The 22960-nt window shown below is 48.2% G+C and overlaps 1 protein-coding gene across 4 annotated transcripts in view; it reads right to left on the reverse strand.

Moving 5' to 3' along the window:
* The window catches only part of SYK (spleen associated tyrosine kinase), a 96409-nt gene that overhangs the window by 48459 nt on the left and 24990 nt on the right, over positions 1–22960 (reverse strand). For 3 of the 4 annotated variants that reach the window (XM_022560709.3, XM_089912910.1, XM_022560710.2), the window contains exons 2-3: positions 6228–6656; positions 3724–3884 (exon numbers count right to left, since the gene is read on the reverse strand). In XM_022560709.3, coding sequence (XP_022416417.1) covers positions 3724–3884; positions 6228–6629 — 563 coding nt within the window. In that variant the 5' untranslated portion in view covers positions 6630–6656. Of the gene's footprint in view, positions 1–3723; positions 3885–6227; positions 6657–18681; positions 18855–22960 lie in introns of all 4 variants that reach the window. The other variant, XM_022560711.3, reaches the window with a different exon arrangement.

Here is a 22960-nt window from a genome sequence, read left to right on the forward strand (position 1 = left end):
CAAATGAAGAGGCAAACATTATGCCGTCAAAAGATGTAAAAAATAAAAGGTGCTATAGACATGTGTCAGGAACTTAAGTAAAAATAAAAATATTACTTTTTCTAAATTTTGTATGTTTAAGGTATTGATTAGTCTTTTAAAAATTGTAGATCATTGTGATTTTTTCTCACTCTAAAATATACTGTATTTTGTATCTAATTTTAAAGAGGGTCTTAAGAGGGACCCTCTTAAAGAGGGACCTTAAAGAGGGTCTCCAAATTATATATGCTTTGGACCCCACCAATTCTGGATCCTTCCTTTGGGGGAGAGGATACAACATTTTCAGAAAGTAAGCTTTGTTTCTCTTTCCTAACAAATCCATTTTGTAGTCACGCCTGAGCTGTAGCTAATTTCTCAAAATGGCAAACTGTGCTGTCATATGAGGCCTCAGAGAGCTGAGGGGACTCATCCCCAACACAGCCTGTCCACTCTGCCTCTATCCCTGATGTCACGAATGAGGCAGAGCTCCGGCCCCGACCCACAGGACCTGGGCTGAGGGTCCTTGTCTGGTGTTCCCTTCTGGCCAGCCAGACCGCAGACGTAGGCAGGTGCCTTAGTCAGAATACCACAGGCTGAGGGGCTTAAACAACAGACGTTTCTTTCTCTCAGTTCTGGAGGCTGGAAGTCTCGGATCACGATGCTGGCGAAAGCCTGTTTCCTGGCATGTAGACGGCCTCCATTTGGCTGTACGCTCACATACATGGCCTTGCCTCTTTGCTGTAGGCAGAGTCCAGCCTCCACCTTTTCATAGATAATCCCATCATGGGGCCCCACCTTCATGGCTTCATCTAAACCTAATCATCTCTCAAAGGCCCCACTTCCAAATCTGTTACACTGGGGGCTGGGGCTTCAACCTACAAATCTGTGGGGACACAAACATTCAGCCCATCATAGCAGGTGATGAAAAGCCACCTCTAGAAATGCCACAGATGACTGCAAGGGAGGGTCTATAGGCCACACTGTCCATCTCCTCTGTAAAGAGCCTTTATTCTCCAAGGACAGTACAAAGTCCCTGACAGCCACTCTTCACAAAGCCACTCCTGAACTGTCCCAGCTGAGCTGTGTGGACAGGAGACAAGAGGGGGGAGTGGGCATTCTGAGTCACGTGCCCTGGCACCACGCCTTGCATGGGGAGAGCGGTGGAGCCAGAGACAGTGGACGCCCTGGACGTGGCTTTTGCTTCTGCTTCCTCTCAGCTCAGACATGCCAGGGACACCGCATTCCAGCTCTCATCTCCTACTTGCCTGACAGCCTTGGGCAAGCTCCTCTGTGCCTAAGTCCTTGTCTGACAATCAAGGGATTTAGACCATTAGCAGTGAGGTCCCTTCTGGCTCAGGGGTTCTGCTACCGCAAATGGATTTCATGCCATAGTTCAAGAGGAGAGAAAACATGCACAGTGTGGCTGGTGAGCATGCTCACTTCTGCACCTCTGCACTGGCTCTTTTCTTTTTTTCTTTTTTTGCTGTACGCGGGCCTCTCACTGTCGTGGCCTCTCCTGTTGCGAAGCACAGGCTCTAGATGCGCAGGCTCAGCAGCCATGGCTCACAGGCCCAGCCGCTCCGTGGCATGTGGGATCTTCCCGGACCGGTGCATGAATCCGTGTCCCCTGCATTGGCAGGCGGACTCTCAACCACTGCGCCACCAGGGAAGCCCTGCACTGGCTCTTTTCTACACGCAGCCAGACGGGTCCCATTGAACTTCAGTTGGATCCGCCCAAACACCTTCCCGAAGCTGGACAGACTGGTTTTCCCAAAGCAAAGTCCTCCCAATGCCCGAGAGCCCTCAGTAAACTGGCCCCTATCCTCCATTTCTCCCCCTCTCACTCTGCACCAGCCACAGTGACCTCGTGGTGGCCTGGCCCTCCTAGCACACTCCTGGCCTCTGGGCACCCACACATGCTGTTCCCTCATCAGGATGGCTCCCAGCTGCTTTCAGGTCTCTGCTCAAATGTCTCCTTCACAGTCAGGCCCTTCCTTGCCATCCAGCATAAAACAGAACCCCCAACCACAGCATGCTCTAGTCCCTTCCTTAAATGCTCCGATGCACTGTGCAACTCTTGTTCAATCATTCAGTGTTTACTTCTGCCAGTGACATGTGGGCCCCACGAGGCAGACGCCTCCGTCTCCAATGCCCAGGATGGAGCTGGTTTCCAGTGCCTCACGCAACTGTGGACACCAATAAATGCTGGTCCACAGATGGACGAGTCAGTTTAAATGATGGGAAAGTAGGCAGGAGACACATTTTTTAGGGAAACCTGGATGAGGCCGGAGAAGACCCAGTTGGAAGGACCCCACAACTGTGGGGCTGTCCCAGGGTGGGTGCTCCCTGCAACACCCCCTTGTCTAAGTGGGGAGCAGGCGGTCTCCCTGAACGCAGCTGTTCCCTGGCGAGAGTCTGAGTGCAGGCTTCTGAACCGGTGAGAGGGCAGACGCCTTGCTGTTTGGATAACCCAACTTGGGGCTGACTTAACGTACCAAGATGCCATGTATGCAGTCCCATGACAGGTGTGTTGGAAATTATTCCTAAGAAGTTGGTAAAAGTTCAAACCTCAGGGGAAAATGAGCTGATAGGTGCCACACTGAGGGCAAAAAATATCCCTCTGTCCCATGATTTCTGCCAGTGGCCATTACTGCATCCACTAAGCCATCATCTCAGTCATGCAGTGTGCCAGCCTGGGCTGCTCTGGACTTGTTTTTAGGATCTTTTTTTTTTTTTTTAAAGAGTATTGTGTTTAAGATCATTTCTTAAATAATAGGGATTATGGGAAAGTCTGAGGAAAATTCTTTACATAGATGGATACTCAGAGAAAACACTTCAATTCTAGGAAAAGTTTACAGTGCCAGCTGGGTGTGACTCCACATCCTTGGTCATGGGGCTACACTGCTGTGTAAGTGTCTGAGGCCAGATCGGGGCACCCAGTCATCATGTCCGGGGCGGGGGTCACTGAGCAGTGACAAACACAGGTGAACATGCCTTGGCTGGCAGCCCCCCGGCATCCCACCAGCCACAGCACCTCAGGGGAATGAGGTCGACACCTGTCCAAGACAGCTCCTTGCCCTCTCTGGACCACCGACCCTGCCCCAAGGCAGCCTGCATCTCCAGCACCTCCAGGATTGAGGTGCACTGAGCACTGAGGATAAGAGTGAGCAGGCCTTGAGACACACACCTCATTTCTGAGATTATGAGGCCAGAGTCTGCACACCTGCTTGTGATCAAGTTCCTGCACTAACCTTTCATATGAGCGACTCCCAGCAAATTTTCTTTATTATCCATCCTATTGGTACTTCTCCCCAAAGAGAAGAAAAGTCTGAGATCTTGGGGCAAATGTGAGCAAACACACTGCAGTATCTTTAGCTTGGATGGATAGCCACAGATGGTGTTATGCATCCCATGTTTGTCATTAAAAGCAGAATACGTGGCTGAATAGATATTCTTCAATGATGTCCCTCAGTGCCCAAGAAAAGTGTTCACTTTGGGGCCATACTGGGCAAAACAAATGCTGAATTCCATGAGATGGCTTCAATTTGAGATGTCTGTGCAGCCAACCAACACACGTGTTTTGATGACAGCACACGATCCCTTCCCCAGGGTCACCAGGACTCCAGGAACGTGGAGGCTGAGCTACCCCTAACTGTCCAAGCAGGCCTGGAGCTACTGGGTGAAGGGAAAAGACACAATACTTACAAAAACTTTCCATTTGTCTTTGATCCTATCAGGACAATCTGCTCAGATTCATCCCGAGAGATTTTTCCGTGGAACCAGGGCATTTTTTCATGGGCTGTGGTGGCGATCAGCTTCTCCAGCTGAGGTTTCTGGCTGATAATGGCCTGCTCGAGAGCTTGACCCTGCCACGAGGAGAAGAGAGTGAAGCCATGCCAAGCAAAAGTGACGAGAAAGACGCAGAAAGCATTTCCAATCTATCCTAAGTCCTGACGTGGTAAAATGTAATCACATTTATTTATGTGTTTGTATGTTCATTCAATAAATAAAGCCAATAGATCTTATATATTATTTAAGTGCCTTCAAGTATATAACTAACAAAATAGATTTTAGGATACAGAGGTGGGCCCTTTAAAAGCCACATTGGGCTTCAGAAACCATCTGGTATAATCCATGAGGTCTAGAGAATGGTCTTCCTGCCCTCTTCCAGTCAGTCGCCTCCTAGAACTGACTGTTCTGTGTTAGACCCTGATCACATAATAACAATCAGGAAGATGTAAGACGTGCTTTATCCTGTCTGCCTCTACAAGGCTTCACTCTGAGCACTTACACATGTTGCTGCCTGTAACTGCAAGAGATGTGATCACAGAAAGAGGAGATAAAGCTTGAGAACATGGAAAACAAAAATGAGAAAAAGGCTGACAGCTGGGTGAATTCACTTCTTCAACTGTTCTTAGTGGGAGAGAAATAGATATCTTTCACAGTAGTAAATAAACAACCTGAGCTGATTATTCCAAGTTATAAAAAGAATCAGAAGTGAAAATAAAAACATAACCAACCCACATGAGGAGATGGAAGGGGGGAGGGAAGGCAGAAGGGAAGGTGAATTTGAAAATTTTGTCATGCTTCACAGATGGAATGAAAAACAAAAGCAGTAATAGTTACATACCAGAGAGGCATCCGATTCAAAGTGAGCAGAGGGCAAAAGCAAAAGGGTGTGGAATACTACTCGGCCATAATAAAGAACGGACCCCTGACACACAGCTGACTCACGAATGCATTATGTGGAGTGTAAGAAGCTGGTCTGAAAAGGCTACAAGCTGTGTGAGTCCATTTATATGCATTCTGGACAAGGCAAAACTATAGGGACAGAAATCAGATGAGGAGTTGCCAGGGGCTGGGGTTGGGGGTGAACATGAGGATGCTTGATGGGTGATGGAACTGTTCCATGTCTTGACTGGGGTGGGGGGCTACATGATGCCATGTGATTGTCAAAAAATCATAGAACCGGGGCTTCCCTGGTGGCGCAGTGGTTGAGAGTCCGCCTGCCGATGCAGGGGACACGGGTTCGTGCCCTGGTCCGGGAAGATCCCACATGCCGCGGAGCGGCTGGGCCCGTGAGCCATGGCCGCTGAGCCTGCGCGTCCGGAGCCTGTGCTCCGCAACGGGAGAGGCCACAACAGTGAGAGGCCCGCGTACCGCAAAAAAAAATAAATAAAAATAAAATCATAGAACCATATACCTAAAAAGGATGAATTTCACAGTGTGTAAATTACACCTCAATAAATCTGATTTATCTGATTTTATAAAAGAGTAAAAAGATGGTCTAAGACTTATGTAATGAATACTGATGAAAAATACTGAATACATAGTATCTGTTTGCAAGACTGAATTCAGTGCAGAACATATTAAAGGAGTAAAGAAGTCGGTGTATAGAATCCTCAGAAAGCCTGTAGTGTCATACATCCACATGGATATATAGAAAACATACATCCAGGAAACACAAGGAAATGGTTGAACACGTGGGTCTGAGCAGGAGACCATCAGCCAGCCTGGTGGCTCCTGATATCAAGTGCTGTTGAGAGTGTGGCAGGAATGTAAGTTGTCACAACCTCTGGGACCTTTCTGGATGACAACCTGTCAATATGTCCGAATCCTTCACTGTGGCAAATCCAACCTGTTCAGGGTTATCCTGCTGATGCTGCATAAAGCGTTAGGAGAATGTTACTAGCAGGATTACTCATAAACAATGAAGGTGTCCATCAATAGGTACTAGTAAAATAAATTATGGTGCACAGGAGGGACCATCAGGCAGCCAGTAACAGGCTGATGCAGCTGTGTGTCTATCGACATGGAAAGTTCTGCAAGAGATATTATGAAGGTGTGAAATCAAGTGCCAATCAGTGTGTTCAGTATGACCCTCTTGGGTAAATAAAAACCAGTATATGCCTGTGATGCCTCTCTGAAAGGGCCCAGCACGAATTGGGTAACAGTGGTTTCCTGTGGTGGAGAAACCCACATGGCTGGCACTGTAGGGGCCCACCCTCTCAAGTGTGACCGCAAAAGAGGAAAGGCTGTCTTCTTGGAGTGAGGCATTTGGGGGCCCACGCTGATGACTAAGGAATAGGTTGCTTATCTGAGGCACCACTGCATGGCTCTCATGCAACTGGGTGCCTGTGTGGAATTCCAGGGCCCGCGAGCACACGAGACCGTGCACCGACGCCACCAGGGGACCGGCTGCCGCCCACCTGTAGGTTCCATGTCTGTTTCACATACTCCCGGATGAGGTTCTCCTTCAGGTCCTCAAAGGGGCCGGTTTTGGGCTGCACCCCGGGCGGCCGGTTAAAGGGCTTCTTGAGGAGGCAGATGAGGCCATCCAGCTCCTGGGAGTGGTAGTGGCAAAGCTCGGCGGGGCTGCTGTGGGCCCTGCCGCCCGAGATGGCGTAGGTTCCGTTTAGCTCCCGCTCAATGGTGTAGTGATGTGCCTTCCGGTCGTGCGCCACTGACAGGGCGAAGCCGCCCAGGTAGTTGCGGCTCTGGCGCAGCAGGTAGAGCCCGTCGCTCATGCCCCCCTGGGCCAGGTAGTCTTCTGCCTCCTCCCGGGTGATGTTGCCGAAGAAGAAGGGCAGGTGGTTAGCGCTGTCACCCATCCCTGCGCCTTCCCCTCAAGTGTCCACCTGGCAAAACAAAGACGGGGCAGTGGTCAGGACCTGAGCGGCACGACACTGTTAGAGCACCGACCCTCCAGATAAGGAGACAAGTCCTCCCGCCAGGTGGAAGCTCTTCCCTCTGAGACTCGGGTCTAGAGCCTGAACTAACTGTGCCCTCGTCCTTTCTGCCCACATAACCATTACATTTCCAAACACACCCTCTCAGTATTGAACCAAGAAACAGAGCATTGGACCAATGCAGTCAAATTAATCTTTTGTGTGCATGTGTGGGTCGGGGTGGGGGGACAGAGAATTCTAAGAGACAAACTAAAAAGAGAAGTCCCCTTCCAAAACAGGGCTTAGGAGCTCTCTGACAGTCAGTAGGGCACAGGGGCAGAACCCAGACGAGCCCCTTGTTCTCTGGAGATGCAGCTGTCAAGAACACTCATGCTGGTCAGAGTTATGTGCAGTGAAGATGTCACTGGACTCCTTCTACGTGAACATTGAGGGTCTACTGTGTCACACGCTATAGCTGGACACCAGAGAGCTGAGCACTGGCCACATTTATATATGTCAAACCTCTGGCCAGGAGGTTGGACGGGCAAGTGGCTGCCCTGAGCCATGAAAGTGCCATCCTCCCAGAGCCCCAGGCCTCAGAGACACACTGTCCCCTTCCCACCCTCCTCCGGACCACTTCCTGGCACCCGCCTTGTACCATCCGCCGGAACAGTATCAAATAAATAGTGCAGGTTCCACATTTGATGAGGACACCTGTCACCAAAAACAGATACTTCTCGCACTAAACAGAAACACACTTCAGAGGGGAAGTGTGAAGGCAGTGAATGCAATTTGACAGGAAGACTGTTTGATCATTTGTGGTTGTAGTTGAGAAGGATCTATAATGCCAGTCCAAAAAAGTGTATATTTTAACCAAAAGGGGATTTTCATCAATGGAAAAGTATCTAGATGACTGCATCTGTGCATCTAGGGAGCAAATCACATACCCCTTCATGTTACACACACAGACATACACACAGACACCCAAAGAAACACACACAGACCCACACACCACACACATACAGAGACACAGATACACACACACATGATTATGTGAAACAGCCTCTTCTCAACAGGACTTACCTTACAAAAGACAGTAGAACATAGTGCCTGCCTGGTAGAGGTAACAGAATTTTCTCCAGGCAATACTGCCAAATCAGTATTCCTGAGTGAGCCCCCCAAAAGACATGGGTTTTATTATAATTAGATTGTACAAATAATTTTCTCATTTGCTTCTCTTAATATTTGACTATCAATCACTAATTTTTCTTTGTCAAAGTTTCTAAACATTCATCTTCCAGCAAGGTTTTGTTTTCTCTTATAAGTACCATCCATATTTGCTCTTAAAGCAAAGACATCTGCTATTAACCAAAAGACATCCCTGGAAAGACAGTGAGTAGATGTGTCTTTGGGGAGCAGTAGTTCCCTTCTGCTTCTTTCTTCTTCTCAGGCTAATCCCTCTATGCCATTTGTGTTACAGTTTCAGCCCCTGCCCCCCCATCCCCCAAAGAGTGAGGGCTCTGGACTCCTTTCTCATGCTCTGCTCTGTTCCTGCAGTGGGTCGTCCAGGGCCTCACCTATCTGTCACGCACAGTGAGCCCACCTGCACTTCCAACTCCTGTCCCCTGCAGCTCAGCACTTTTCCAACCTCCACGTGCCTACACATCACCTGAACTCTGTTAAGCGCAGGGGCCAGCTGAGCTGCAGTGCCAACAATCTGGGTGACGCTGATGCTGGGCCCCTGACCGTATCTGAGGCTGAGATCTCCATGTACTACCCACCTGCCTTCCTCAGCCCAGGCCCCCCAGCCAGGAACACAGAGTCCTTCAAGAGTCCTTGCTTTCTCTCAGGCTGGTTTCCCAAATGGCTGTGGTGTGTGTTCCGTTCCCTCTGTATCTCTTACCACTGCCCTTTCTAATGCACCCTCCCAGCTGCACTGCTGTAAGCACTGATGTCCTGCTGCCCTGCCATCCCCTCCCCTCCTATTCTGCTTCATCTGCCCCGTAGGCCCACAGTTCCCTGCAGCTTGCCCCATCCCTCTCTGCCTATCAGCCTCATTCCTAGCAGGCTCGGTCCACAGGTCACGGCTGTCCCCTCCTAGCTCCTTGCTCACACACTCCCTCTGCTTGAGGGACACACCATCTTGCACACCTGCCCCAGATGCGCCCTCGATCTCAGCTGTCCCTAGTACTTGGGACTTCTCACAGAGCTGCCACCCACCATTGGCCTCAACAGTAAGTCTTCAAAAACAATATTGTAAGTGTTTACAAATATTTTTTAATTTACATAAACCTTAACAACTATCATTTTTAAAATTCATCAGTTTGCCACTAAGATTTACATCGGTGCTGGCCCTCTGCTGTGAATCCCACATTGAAGCGAACCAACATGACAAGATAGAAGACAGGCGGAAAGGCAGCCTGCCAGGCCCATCTTCCAGGCCCATGCGGGATACCCCTGAATGGCTCTGATGGTGCATGTCAGACTCACCCCTAAGCGGGTGGTACCTCTCTGGCTTCCCTGGGAGGGGAAAAGCCTGGCTGCCCTCAGTGTCAGCAGTGCCTGGCCAAGCAGCCCTCTTATAATGGTGTGATTTCCTGGGCTGGAGGGCCTGAGCAAATGCACTGGGCCGTTGCCGTTGGTGGTGGTTTTGACAGTAGAGATGGTTTACTGCAAGGACAGCTTAGGGCACATTCTTGGGCTATTAAATTTGGGAGATGAACAACATCTGCGATGCCTTCTCAGGACCGGCTCCCACCACTGCCCACCCGGGGCCTTCTCCACAACACAGGCCACGGTGATGGGAGACGGTCACCTTCATTGCAGCTGCTGTCCACAGAAGCTGCGTGACCGCACTGCTGCTCTCAGCCCTGTTCCTCAGACAGTAGCTCTCGCTCACTATGGTAAATAAGTACAGACAGCAGCTTCCCCGCTGTGCTGTGTACTCCCCTCCACAAGCCCGTTGACTTGGGCCCCTCTCCGTCCACACTTGCTCACAGGCACTGCTTAAATCTTCCTTTTCTTTGGACCCCAGGGAAAGTCTGTAGCTCAAACTCTGTTTAACACACACAGGGATAATACTCTCCTCAACAGTGCCTAGAACTTGCTACCTATTTTTTTTGTCTATTTCAAATTCCCAGTTATTTTTCGCCATGTGTGAAATCACTTTATTGTGATAAATCAGCTTTATTCCAAAGCTCAAAACAGAAACAAAAGAGGCCGTTGATCCCCATGGACCAGGCCCCCCATCTCCTCCCCAAACACCCCCAGCACCTCGGCTGGTGCACAGGTAGCTCTTGAGTAAGGTGAGGCTTCATGCTATTGCCAGGTGAGTGCCTCAAAACACTACAGCATTGGGGAGGGTTGGATTGGGAGTTTGGGACTAGCAGATGTAAGCTATTACATATAGAATGGATTAACAACAAGGGTCTATTGTGTAGCACAGGGGACTATATTTGTTGTCCTGTAATAAACCATAATGGAAAAGAATATGAAAAAGAATATATATGTATAACTGAATCACTTTGCTGTATACCTGAAACTAATACAACACTGTAAATCGACTATACTTCAATTAAAAAAAATAATAACACTACAGTATCATTTGCCTTTTGGGGCCTTTTTATGACACAGGTTCAAGGTGGATTTCACACTAGAAAAATGTTTTATAACATAAAATAATGTTTTGTGATGCCTGGGCAGCCTATCCCCCTTCCTGGCTTAGTTTTTCTCCAGAGCACACCTCCGTGGGTAACAACCCTTTAACACAGTGTAACTTGCTGTTGAATTGGATTCTTGTCTCGGTCCCTGCACCAGAGCGCCAGCTCTGAGAGGTGAGAAGAGGATGCCTTTGTTCACTGCCCTGTCTCGGCACACAGCAGGTGGTCAAAAATATTTGTTGATTAATAGGTATTGTAATAGGGAAGAACAAATCTGACTCCATATTGGATGTGTTTCTCTTACTTTAACCTTTGTAGTCTATTGCTTTTGCTACAAGTTAATCACTAAAGAGATGTTGCCCATAGCTTAGAAAACACATAATGGCCCATCTCTGGAAACCCTTCCTCCCATGCCTGAGTGTTAAGCTAAAATACCTTCGTTTAGCTCACAGGAAATATCCTGACAAGGCCCACCTGTGAATGGCCGCAGGAAAAGAAGAAATTAACACATTGCCTGCAGAGTCTGGCCAGAACCAGGAAATATTTGCAACAACTTAGTGTCACCTTTTTTACTTTACCTCCTCACCTCCCCCTCTTTGCTCTAGAAAAGAAACTAGCATCCAAACCCCAGTTAGATGGTTCTTTGGGACAGTAGTCCATCATCTTCTCGGTCTGAATAAAGTTGCTATTCCTCGCCCCAATACCTCATCTCTCTATGTATTGGCCTGTTGTACGTCGATCTTGGACTTGATAACAGTATGATTAAGTGAAAGCAGCTTTCAAAATAATGTGTCCAGAGCAATTTAGTTTTGTTTTTAAAAGGTTATATGTACCCAAGTATGTAATAACATACACCTAGAGAGTGAGAAAAGAGACATAAAGTCTGAGAGGACAGTGGGTATGGAGGAAGAACCCTGGCTGGTTTTACTGGCCTCTTTTGTATTTTCTGTCAAAGCCTCTGCACTGCCCCATCCTCTTCTGCCTACTGTCCTCTGCCTGGCCTTTACTCCACACTCCATGAATCTGCTCTTGCCAATGCCACCAACCTCTAAATGGCCAAACTCAAGGTCACTCCTCTGGCCCTATCTTGCTTGACCTCCCAGCAGTGCTGGATACCACCCAGCACTCCCACTTCAGTGGGTCAGTCCCTCTTCTTGGCCGACCCCTCCCCAGTCCACGGCTCCTTCCTTCACTTAATCTGCAACCCAGGGTTGGGTCTTCAGCTGCATCTTCTCCCAGCACATGGCCCCACTGCCAATGACGTGCCCATGGATCCCACATCCATCTCTCCAGGCTGAGCTCCTGACCTAAACGCTGCTTACCTGACGTTTCCACCTGAACATCTAAAGGGCAACTCAACCTTCAGGTGCCTAAAATGGGACTTTCAATTGCTCACGCTTGGTCCTCCCTGAGCCCCTTCTAATTGAGGAAATGACACCAACTCTAACCAGTTGCTCAGGACGAGACCCTAGAGACTTTCAGGATCCCTCCTTTTCACTCATCATGCATGTCTAATCCACTAGCTTAGAAAAGAACATGTTTTCTTTCAGATGTGTCCAGGCCACCCTGGAACATGTCCCTTTGAGAAGCAGTGAGCTCCATTCAGAGACCAATGGGCTCCATCATGGGCTGGGGAATCTCAAAGGAGGTTGGACCAGCTGGTCTCCAGGGATCTCTTATCAGTTTTCCTCTAAAACATATCCCAAAGCCATGTCTTCTCTCTTTTTCCCCTGACATTCCCTGGGTAGAAGGTCCATCATCTCTCACTCACGTGGATGGAAGTCTTACCCATTAGTTCTCCCTTCCACCCAGCCCTCCTCATGGACCATTCCCCACACAGCAGGCAGAGTGATGCTAGCAAGCCATCTCCCTCTCCCAGACACATCCCAAACCCTCTTCCTCCGGCCTTCAAGCCCTACTTGGTTTGGCCCGAGCCCCCTCCTCACCTTGACCACTTTCCCATCTCACCCGTGCTTACCACGTCCAGCCACACCACCCTCCTTCCTGTCCCAGACGCTGTACTTTCCCCCATGGTTGGTTTCCTCCTTCTCAGGCCTGTGGTCTCAACTCATGTCACCTCCTCAGAGGGGTGCATGCTGATGGCCGAGTCTAAGGTGGCTTCATGACCCGGTTCATCTTTATCTCCTGAAAAGGTTTATTTCCTGCATCACATTCACCACAAGCCTGCCCTCATACAAGGTAAGGTCCAAGGTCTGGAAGTATCGACCTGCATCCCCAACACTTAGGGGCTTCCCAGGGGCTCACAAAATACCTATTAAATGGAAACCTGCTGATCTCTCCTTTTTAGAGTGTCTACAGTGAATAATGCCATTGCTTTACTAATATAAACTCTCACTGTGCAGCTGCTGCTTCGCCCAGGTGGAGAGCATGGTTGCAGAGTCAGAGAACCTCGGAGAACATGCGTCCAACCTCCTTCGAGACCCACACAATTCCAATTTGCCCAAGACCCTCTTAAAGGTATAGTTGGCTTCAATGCCACCACCACCGAGATCTAAACACACAAGTGCACAGGCCCCTCTTGGGCTGCTGTCGGTAGCCCACAAATGCAGCCATGGGTGGCCTCAGCTCCCAGTATCCACACTGGGTTTCTGGCAAATGAAAAGCTGCCCTTTTCACATGTAGTCAAAGCACGTCCCCCACCCTTGATTTACACACTAAAACCGCTGCATTTGCCCCCTCTCACACTCATTTTGTTGGTCTCACCCATTTCCATCTGTCACCTTTCATTAAATCAGCACTGCGCTTCTCAACCTCGGCACTCTTGACATCTGGGTTGGATCATTCTCTGTTCTGGGGGCTGTCTTGTCCACTATAGGCTGGGGTAGCAGCAATCCTGGCCTCCGGCCACTAATGCCAGCAGCTTCCTCCCATTCCCCAATCATGGCAACCATTTCCAGACATTGCCAAATGTTTCCTGGGGGCAGTGTCCCCAAATGTCCCTTGACTGGAAGCCACTGTGTTAGTGGTTTGGCCTGTCCACAAATCTGATGTGTTCCTTCCACTGCTCGAGCACCTGCACCAATAAATTAGATAAATGAATATCCCTCTATCTAATTTATTACCATGATCACTCTGAGCACAGGACAGGGAGGGGTGGAAAGGATCAGAGCCCCGTGGAAGTAAATGTGCGCTGACCCTGTAGGAGAGCTAGGGGTGCAGAGAAGAGTCTGGGAGCCGGACAGGCTGGTGTCCCATCCCAGCTTGTGTGACCCGGGCACATTAGCATCACAGTTTTGCACCTGTGAGAGCGATGACGGTGGCACCAAAGTCGCCGTAACTCACCGCAGTCATGATGGAGAGTGTGGAGGGGTGCCCATGACAACTGGTACCTCACAAGTGGGAGTTCTGAATAAAAGAGAGAAGGAGTGGTTCATGGTGGAATGGTGAAGGGGAGGTATGGGCAGCCCACACTTGAAAGGAGAGTGTGTGTGTGTGTGCGCACGCAACCCCAGTAGACACCTTCACAAAGGCAAGATGGAGGCTTGAATGGAACCACAGACAATGTTTTCTTACTTTAAAATCCTGCCTAGTCAGGTAAGGCTTCATCCTCCATCCAATGCACTCTGAGGAGTTACATCTAGAATAGAGCCTATATCATCCCTGGGCTTTGATTCTGGCTGCCCCCCCCCCCAGGAGCCCCACCAGCAGCCCTCCCAGAGCCTGCAGAAACGAATTCCTGTGACCTACGATTAGCCCCTTGAATCCAACTAGCACTCTCATGTCTTCCTCGTTTGATCTATGCAGTACTGTATCCTTTTGCACTTCCTGACATGTTACAATCTCCCCTGCCAACTAGACTCTCACAGTGCATTTCCCCAGTCCCAGAACCAAGGCTGCCTGCATGACCTTTGCCCTTTAAAATGCATTTAGCTTGGAAAATATCACTAAGTTCTAGCTTATCAGACAGCAGTTTCATAGATTAAGAGGAATAGCCCAGGCTTGCCATCATAAACAAAATGTTTCAGATAAGATTTGAGCTAATTTTTTTTAAAAAGTCACATTACTGGGGGCAGCCTGAGTGGAAGATTAGGTACAGCTGCTCACATCTAGGCTAGTAGCTGAAAAAGCTGTCTGGAACCCACAAGGAAATTTCGTCCCCAGCAGAGGACAACCAGAGTGAAGTCAACGTGATGAAGCGGGGCTGGGCTCTGCATGCCCACCCACCTCAGCTTTATAACCTATTTTTTCCTTGTCTGCATCTTGAAAGCCGTTAGAACAGATACTCCCTAAGGATCAGTATGTTTACTGTATTGTTCCCTACTGCCTAGAACAGAGGCTACCCTAAGAATGGGCCTCCACCCTGCAAAGCTCGGTAGAGAATTATAGAATGTATACATGGCAGGCAGCCTCCTAGATGACGCCATCAATCCTCATCTCTTGGTTCCAGGCCTTCGTGTGGTCCCTCCCACACTGACTGAGGGCTGCCTGCACAGTGAGAGTGTGGGATGCCTGAGCCTAGTCTGTAAAGGCCTTTACAGTTTACCCCTGGTCTCTGGGTCTCTCACCCTCGGAGAGGCCAGATGCCAAGTCGTGAGGGTGCTCAAGCAGCTCTTTGGGGAACTGAGGCCTGCAGATAACAGCCAGCATGGACTTGCCACCCATAGGAGGGAGTCACCTCAGAAGAGGGTCCTCTAGGCCCAATGAGCCTTCAGACTATGCAGCACATGTGACTGCAGCCTCATAGGAGACCCTGATCCAGGCCAACCCATCTCAAATTCCTGACCCACAGACAGTGCGAGGGATGCTAAATGATTATTGCTGCTTCAAGCCACTAAGTTTAGGGTAATCTGTTATGTAGCAATGGATAACTAATGCAGCATGTGGAATAGGGTCACATGAGAGAAAGGGGCTTCATAAATATTTGAATGATTTGTTGACAAACAAGGCCCCCAAATCTGGGGAGTGAGTGAGGGAAGTAATTAGATGCTGGGTTCTGGCAGAGTTCGAATAAAACTTTCTGGTACTAGGGAGGGAAGAAGAGGAGGAGATAAACCCCTAAGGTCAGGAGGGAGGGAAATGAAGTACCTGTGCCCGGCGAGTGTCCCTAGGAGCTGCCATCTCAGTCTGCCTTCCTTCATTCCCTACTTCTACCCGCTGAAGACTGTCAGAGGCACTGACTCCAAGCCCTGCAAGGCTTGGGAACCAGGATCAGATCCCAGAGTTCAGATTAATTTACTATCTCTGACAACTGTAACTCACACACCTACACAGCATCCTTTCCTTCCCTTCTTCCTCCTCTCTCCACTATGTCAATATTGCTACCCTTGCCTCTGTTCTCTTTCCATCTAATGCATAAAACAAAGCACAGTCAGCTCTCATTTTTGGCGGCAGTAGTTAGGCTCTACAAAGGCACTGTGAACAATGAATTTTCAAATGCTGAAACACTGCTCCTGGAGAAAGACTGGGTTAGGTTCTTGCGAGCCTCTGGTCCACGACATTTTTGTCAACAGATCAATATATAACCTTGTTTCATGTGTATTCCTGTTTAAAGAAACTTATTTCATATATATTGTTGACTTATTAACATTGCATTCACGGCCAACAGCACCATAACTCACACCTGAAGGAAGCTTATCTAACATGTGGTTTCTCTGTAAGGCATATCACAACCTTCTTGCCCTTAGGAACACCAGACAGCACTTCAGCACTATGCTTGGGGCTCTTCTAAATAAGAAAAGCACAGAAATATACAACACACTTGGCACTAAACAGACCACGGAAAGGACCCTTGTTTGCATATGAGCTGAGACAAGAGGGCAGAGTGTCTCCTCATTCAACCTCAGCTGGCAACGTATGTCTTGGGCGACTCAAGTTTTTCACTGCCCTGCGCGTGTCCACAAATAACCACACAAGTGTGGTGAGTATTGATGTGGGTGTTACAAATCTATTTTAGCGAGACGGTGGATTCATAAATATGGAATCCGTGAATAATGAGGATCGACTATAAGTGACTTTCCTCCACTCTCCCCCACCTGCCCCGAAAAGCCCCCACCTCGTGGGTAGATACACGATGATGCCTTAATATAAGACCATGCTCTTAAATGTATTATTCTTATTATCCAAATCTGTGTTCAGTTCAGTGCTTTTTTTTTTTTTTTTTTTTTTTTGCGGTACGCGGGCCTCTCACTGTTGTGGCCTCTCCCGTTGCGCAGCACAGGCCCCAGACACGCAGGCTCAGCGGCCATGGCTCACAGGCCCAGCCACTCTGCGGGACGTGGGATCTTCCCGTACCGGGGCACGAACCCGTGTCCCTTGCATCGGCAGGCGGACTCTCAACCACTGCGCCACCAGGGAAGCCTCCATTTCAGTGCTTTTAAACTTGGTGTGGAACCAGAAGAGGTAACCTATGTCTCTGTACTTTATTTTTTTTTTTAATTTTTCTTAATGTTTTTTAATTTTTATTTTTAAAATTTTTTAAGAGTGTAGAATATTTTTATTGAATAATAATGTATACCTTAATCATAGATTCCATAAAAATCCCAACACTTGAATGCTAAAATATCAGCTACAAAACGATCATTTGCTTACTTATATACATTTTGTTCTTTTCTTCCTCCAAATTTTTAAATAAATTTTTATTTTATATTGGAGTATAGTTGATTAACAATGTTGCGTTAGTTTCAGGTGTGTGGCAAAGTGATTCAGTTATACTTATACATGTGTCTATTCTTTTTCAAGTTCTTTTTTAAAACCCTATCTGCCCTGGTTATCACTGGCCCAGACCTGCGCTTCAAGGCTTCTGCTTTTCTTAAGACCCATCAAACCATGGCTCCTGCAGGTGCTGTCCTCTCGACTACAGGGTTCAGCCCTTTCTACTTCCTGTGGAGAACATTTCAACAGCGCTTAGCACATTAAAGGTGGCTGATTTCTCATCACTGGGCCACAGTTTCCCCACATAATGTGGACTGAGGTGACAGTGGCAAGAAGTAAATGGTACCCTGGGGAGACAACATCTGGGGACAATTTCTGCCATTGCCCTACCATATAGGGGAACAAAATCAGGAAGATGCAAAAAGATAGCTTGGCTTATCATGCTCAAAGCCACACAGCCACCTCAATGCAAAGCAGCCCTGATAAAATTTGCCTGGGAATTTCCTTTGCAGGTCGAAGCTGAGAAAATGAAGTACCAGGACTTTGGTAAAAGGAAAAATTTCATCTGTGGGTTTGACTGATTTTCATAAGAAAGAGGAAAGAGCCCGGCCCAGAGGGAGAAGGGTTCTTCCTGGGTCAGTCAGGGACTGGCTGATTAGTTACAAGAAATGACCAGGCAAAGGGAGATGCAGGTGATGCAGATCCACCCCAAACAGCACCTGCAGACAACTGCCCTCCATCAGTCTGCAAAGGGCCCTGGGCACTGCCTTCTGCAGCAGGGTTTTGCCGCAAAAAAAGAAAACTCGTCAACACATCTGCAGCCGCAACACGGAGAAACAGAACCCAAGGACCCAGCCTGAGTTGGCCCCATGTCCACCCGGCCTCCTGAGTGACACCAGCTGGCCTCATGAAGGGCTGTCCCCAGGCCCCCTGAGGCCTGCTGGGCCGGTCATGCTGCTGTAGACCTGGTCTTCCGAGACAGAAACATACTTCGCGACTTCCGCGGAGTGGCCCCTGTTTTGCATTTGTGGTACGGCACAGTTTCTCAGGTACAGACACACACATTTCAGAAACAGAAAGTAAGTCTAAGGCTGGCAAGAACATGATGTTTCACTAATATTTAGAAAACAGGGGCTGTTCCAATACTTGAAAACATTATCCAAACCTTCAAAACTGAGTTTTTTTGCTTTGCCTTCAAAAACCCTGAAGGTCCTGAAAACACATCAAGGAAAGACTGATGTATCTCAACCAACAACATCTGGATTTTCAGACTCCACAAGAGATGTTCAAGAACCTCTTTACTATGTCCACCTAATATTGCTCCCTCGACCTAATAAGCACAACTCACGGATACTACGCCTACATAAACGTTAACTCTTAACATAAACATTCACTCTCAACATATTTGGTTACAGATAAGCCACCAGCCCACCATAGTGAATTTAACTTTAAAATATGAATCATTTATTCATTCAGGATGTTTGTTGGGCATCTACTAAATGCAAATCATTTTGTTGGGTGCCCTGTGGAATAGAAAGGGGACCTCCTGCCTCCAGACAGTGAGTAGGCATAAGAGGCTCATGGGTGGTGGGATCTGTTCCAGAGGCCCTGCTTCCATGCCCAGGACTGTGAAGATCCAGGGTCTCTACTGTCTATACCTCTTCTCACCACCCAGTGTGACTGGCCAGGACCACTGCAGACGCAGCTTCTAGGCGGGAACTCACCATGCCCATGCCGTGCACTTCAGGCTCAGCCCTGGAAATGCGGGTCCCGACCCAGCTCAGGCCCGCAGGTAGAGAAGGCAAGTCTGGATTTTAAATGACTTCCTGGTGATTTTCAAGCACTCTCCTGTTTGAGAACCTCTGCCGTAATCCAAGGTATCACTCCCCAAGTGGAACTGGCAGAGAGAAAAGAGAGTTGAGTATGTCTCCCTCCAGGATGTAGGGAGGAAGGGAATCAGGAGATGGGCCGAAACTGGGCTGCCGGCTGCCACGGCAGCGAAGCGAACCAGGGAAGAAAATTAAAGTCCCCCATAGTGTGCCTGCTGAGCCCGGGGCAGGAAAACTCAGCTTCAACTCCATCAGGGAGGGAAAGTTACCCCTGCACTACTCTACCAGGGCACCAAGTCACAGGCATGCTCGTCATGAGGCCGGATTTATGCACAAGGATGCGGTGATTAAAAATGAGCTATCCAAAAAATGGGCAGAAGACCTAAATAGACATTTCTCCAAAGAAGATATACAGATTGCCAACAAACACATGAAAGAATTATCAACATCATTAATCATTAGAGAAATGCAAATCAAAACTACAATGAGATATCATCTCACACCAGTCAGAATGGCCATCATCAAAGAATCTAGAAACAATAAATTCTGGAGAGGGTGTGGAGAAAAGGGAACACTCTTGCACTGCTGGTGGGAATGTGAATTGGTACAGCCACTATGGAGAACAGTATGGAGGTTCCTTAAAAAACTACAAATAGAACTACCATATGACCCAGCAATCCCACTACTGGGCATATGCCCTGAGAAAAACCATAATTCAAAAAGAGTCATGTACCACAATGCTCATTGCAGCTCTATTTACAATAGCCAGGACCTGGAAGCAACCTAAGTGTCCATCACCAGATGAATGGATAAAGAAGATGTGGCACATATATACAATGGAATATTACTCAGCCATAAAAAGAAATGAAATTGAGTTATTTGTAGTGAGGTGGATGGACCTAGAGTCAGTCCGTCATACAGAGTGAAGTAAGTCAGAAAGAGAAAGGCAAAGACCGTATGCTAACACATATATATGGAATCTAAGAGAGAAAAAAAAATGTCATGAAGAACCTAGGGGTAAGATGGGAATAAAGACACAGACCTACTAGAGAATGGACTTGAGGACACAGGGAGGGGGAAGGGTAAGCTGGGACAAAGCGAGAGAGTGGCATGGACATATATACACTACCAAACGTAAAATAGATAGCTAGTGGGAAGTAGCTGCATAGCACAGGGAGATCAGCTCGGTGCTTTGTGACCACCTAGAGGGGTGGGATAGGGAGGGTGGGAGGGAGGGAGATGCAAGAGGGAAGAGATATGGGAATATATGTATATGTATAACTGATTTACTTTGTTATAAAGCAGAAACTAACACACCATTGTAAAGCAATTATACTCCAATAAAGATGTTAAAAAAAAAATGAGCTAGACTTAGTGAAGAATCAATGAGCACGGGACCCTATCCAAGCTGTCACTGGGTGATGCCCTCTCATGCTCTCCTGAGCAGAAGAGGAGAAGTGTAGTTGCTGTCAGTGGGCTGAGGCCCAGGTTGCCCCGGAGTGCGTCCCAGGACATCCCCCCACCCCTCTGAGAACTTCACTCAGCCACTGTGTCCTGAAAGCCACCTTGTCACCCACTCTGCTTAGGGGAAAGGTAAAAGCAACACACAAAGTCATAGATGAGAGAACTCACATTGAAAGTGGCTGCGAGCCCTCACTGGCATTCTCTTCCTATGGGCAAACCACACAGGGAATCTGAACAGGCAGCAAAATGACTGAGTTTCCCCTGGTCCTGATTCAGATGACCTTCCAAGACCCTTTCCCACTCAGAGAACAGAGCTCCTGGCAAGGCCGTGGTCATCTCGCAGTGACTTGGCCTCTGCTGTCCCCTGTGGTGGTACCTGGAGAAAGTTTTTAGCTTCCAGGCACTATTTTACTTTCCTGTCCCCCCACCTCATTCACACAATATTTACAGGGACCCTGCAGCTGCTAGAAAAACCATACTACCTGATTTAAATGAAACACGCCTTTAAATCCTTTAAATGAAAGGATTACATCATCTACAGAAAGTTTTACTTTCTGTAGATAATTTTTACATTAAAAATAGCCATCACTTTTTTTCTAGTCAGTGAAAGAATAATGTGAGTGACTCATGATGGCAAAATATTATAGAAGCTTATGATCGTATTCTTAGCTTTCATAAACCTGTGACATATATATACCCCGTGCTTAAACAAGTGGCAAAAGGTTCTATGAGGGAGAGAGAGATGATCTGACCACACAATAACTGCAGGCAAGGAGTAGGATGGCAAAGACCTGAGCCCCGGCTCTTCTGGGCATGCGGTCAGTGGGAGAAGGCTGGCTGTACAGGGAAGAGTACACGCAACACATGAGCACAGACATGAACTCACTGAAGCACGAGTGTGGTATCCTTCCTGTGGGCAGCCACAGAGGGTAGAACTCTGAGGTCACCCTTCTGGATTTATTTGATTCAGACACATCTGACCCACCTTCCTTTTCTGGATTCAAGCGTAGGTCTGCAATCAGAAGCCCAGGACAGCATGGAGTATGGGATGGAAAAGAGCCCAAGATGGACAGATGTATTTAAAGGGAGAACAGCAGAAATGGAGAGAAAGCAGAAGACAAGCCTTACCAGCTGGAATACTTCCTGTCCGCACTGTGTCTGCAATTAGGGAAGTGGGCCTTCTCCTCCCAAATCGGCAAACCAACCAGAAAGCAGAAGTGCAGTTCCCCACGCAACCAGCCTCCTTCACTTGCGGGTGCGAAAGAACACCCCAGGGACATGGAACCCAACAGAACAGATTGCACTGATGGCTGATCCTGTTACGCTGAGCCAGCCAGGAAATGCACTCTCCCAAGAGTTCTTGCTAAGCGAACTTTGTCCTGAAGTGCTAGGTGGGGTATACCAAAATCATCTTGGTTATTTTATATTTTTAAAAGCCCTAGGACATTGTAAGTTCAAATTCCACCTGAACGCTGGATCAAATAGGAGAGGAATCGTAGGAAAGGCCTTCTCAGAGAACTCAGGATACTGATTTATGGCTGGAGACTGGAGAGGTAAGCAGGTCATTATGGCAGGAAGGCAAAAGTGTAGGGTCAGAGTACATGTGCCAGCCCTCTCCGACTCTGCTCCCAGGACTCCTGGCAAACAGCCGCTCATGGTACCAGCAAGAGACACAACTCCACAGAGGACCTCTGGTGAGGTCCTTCAAGCTGAGTCAGGAGGTGCTTTCCAAGCATCTCCTAAATATCCACACCCTCTGCAGGAAGAATGATTTTGAATTTCTCACTCCAGGCTGCGTCATCCCCCACGCTTGGAAAAAGAGCTGGGAAGAGCCTAGCCAGGCTTCACTCTGAAAAGGTGAGGAAACATCCGTGAAAGGCAAGATGGAGAGACACGCTCTCCAGACACTTGAAGCTGGAAGGAGCTCAGTGGGTGGTTTACAGGGGTGAGGCCAGGAGACTCCCAAGGATGTGTTCAGAAAAGTAACAGTAGCCAACCTGCACCTGAAGCCAGCAAAAATGACAGCTCAATGCAAAAAGCATTACCATTTTACAGGTGATAAACTCAAGCCACAAAGAGGTTTATGCTGACCAGGATGACTGTGAGAAGGATGATGACGAAGATGATAAGGATGACAAGCAGAAGCAGCTCCCTCGTAGGGCATTGGCTGACCTGCATAACATCCCTAAGGGTAGCGGCTACTGTCACCCCCAATTCACAGACTTGGACATTGGGCTCAAAAAGGTCAGTTACTTTCCAAAAAACACACAGGTAATAGTGGGAGACCAATGTTGGAAGCCAGCCCTTCTCTTAGCTACTGCCTTTAGAGACCCTCAGGTGGATGTGAAAAGGCGCCTCTATCAGCACATCCAAATGCAAGTCAGAACTTTTGCAACATCAGCATCACCAGGAACTTGCAGGAACTTTGGCTCAAGGACTCCATCCATGTAATGGCTACAGACGAAAACCTAAGTCCTCTCAGATAGTGCTGTCCTCCGAATTGCTGAAAGCAGTGCATCACCAATTCCACGAATCTTATCTTGCAGTCTTCCAAACACGTCCTCTCTTCAAACAAAACCTGATTACACCACTTCTGTGCTGAAGATCCACCACTGTCCACTCTCTGATCTCAGGATAAACGTGCCCCTGTCCCCCAGCATCCACATCAGCTTCCCTCAGATCTCACTCCCACTGGGCTTTCTCTGTACAG

The sequence above is a fragment of the Delphinapterus leucas genome, chromosome 6 (assembly GCF_059928025.1).
Source record: "Delphinapterus leucas isolate spDelLeu-1000000601 "Yukka" chromosome 6, BTC_Dleu_Yukka2, whole genome shotgun sequence".
NCBI classification, from domain to species: domain Eukaryota; kingdom Metazoa; phylum Chordata; class Mammalia; order Artiodactyla; family Monodontidae; genus Delphinapterus; species Delphinapterus leucas.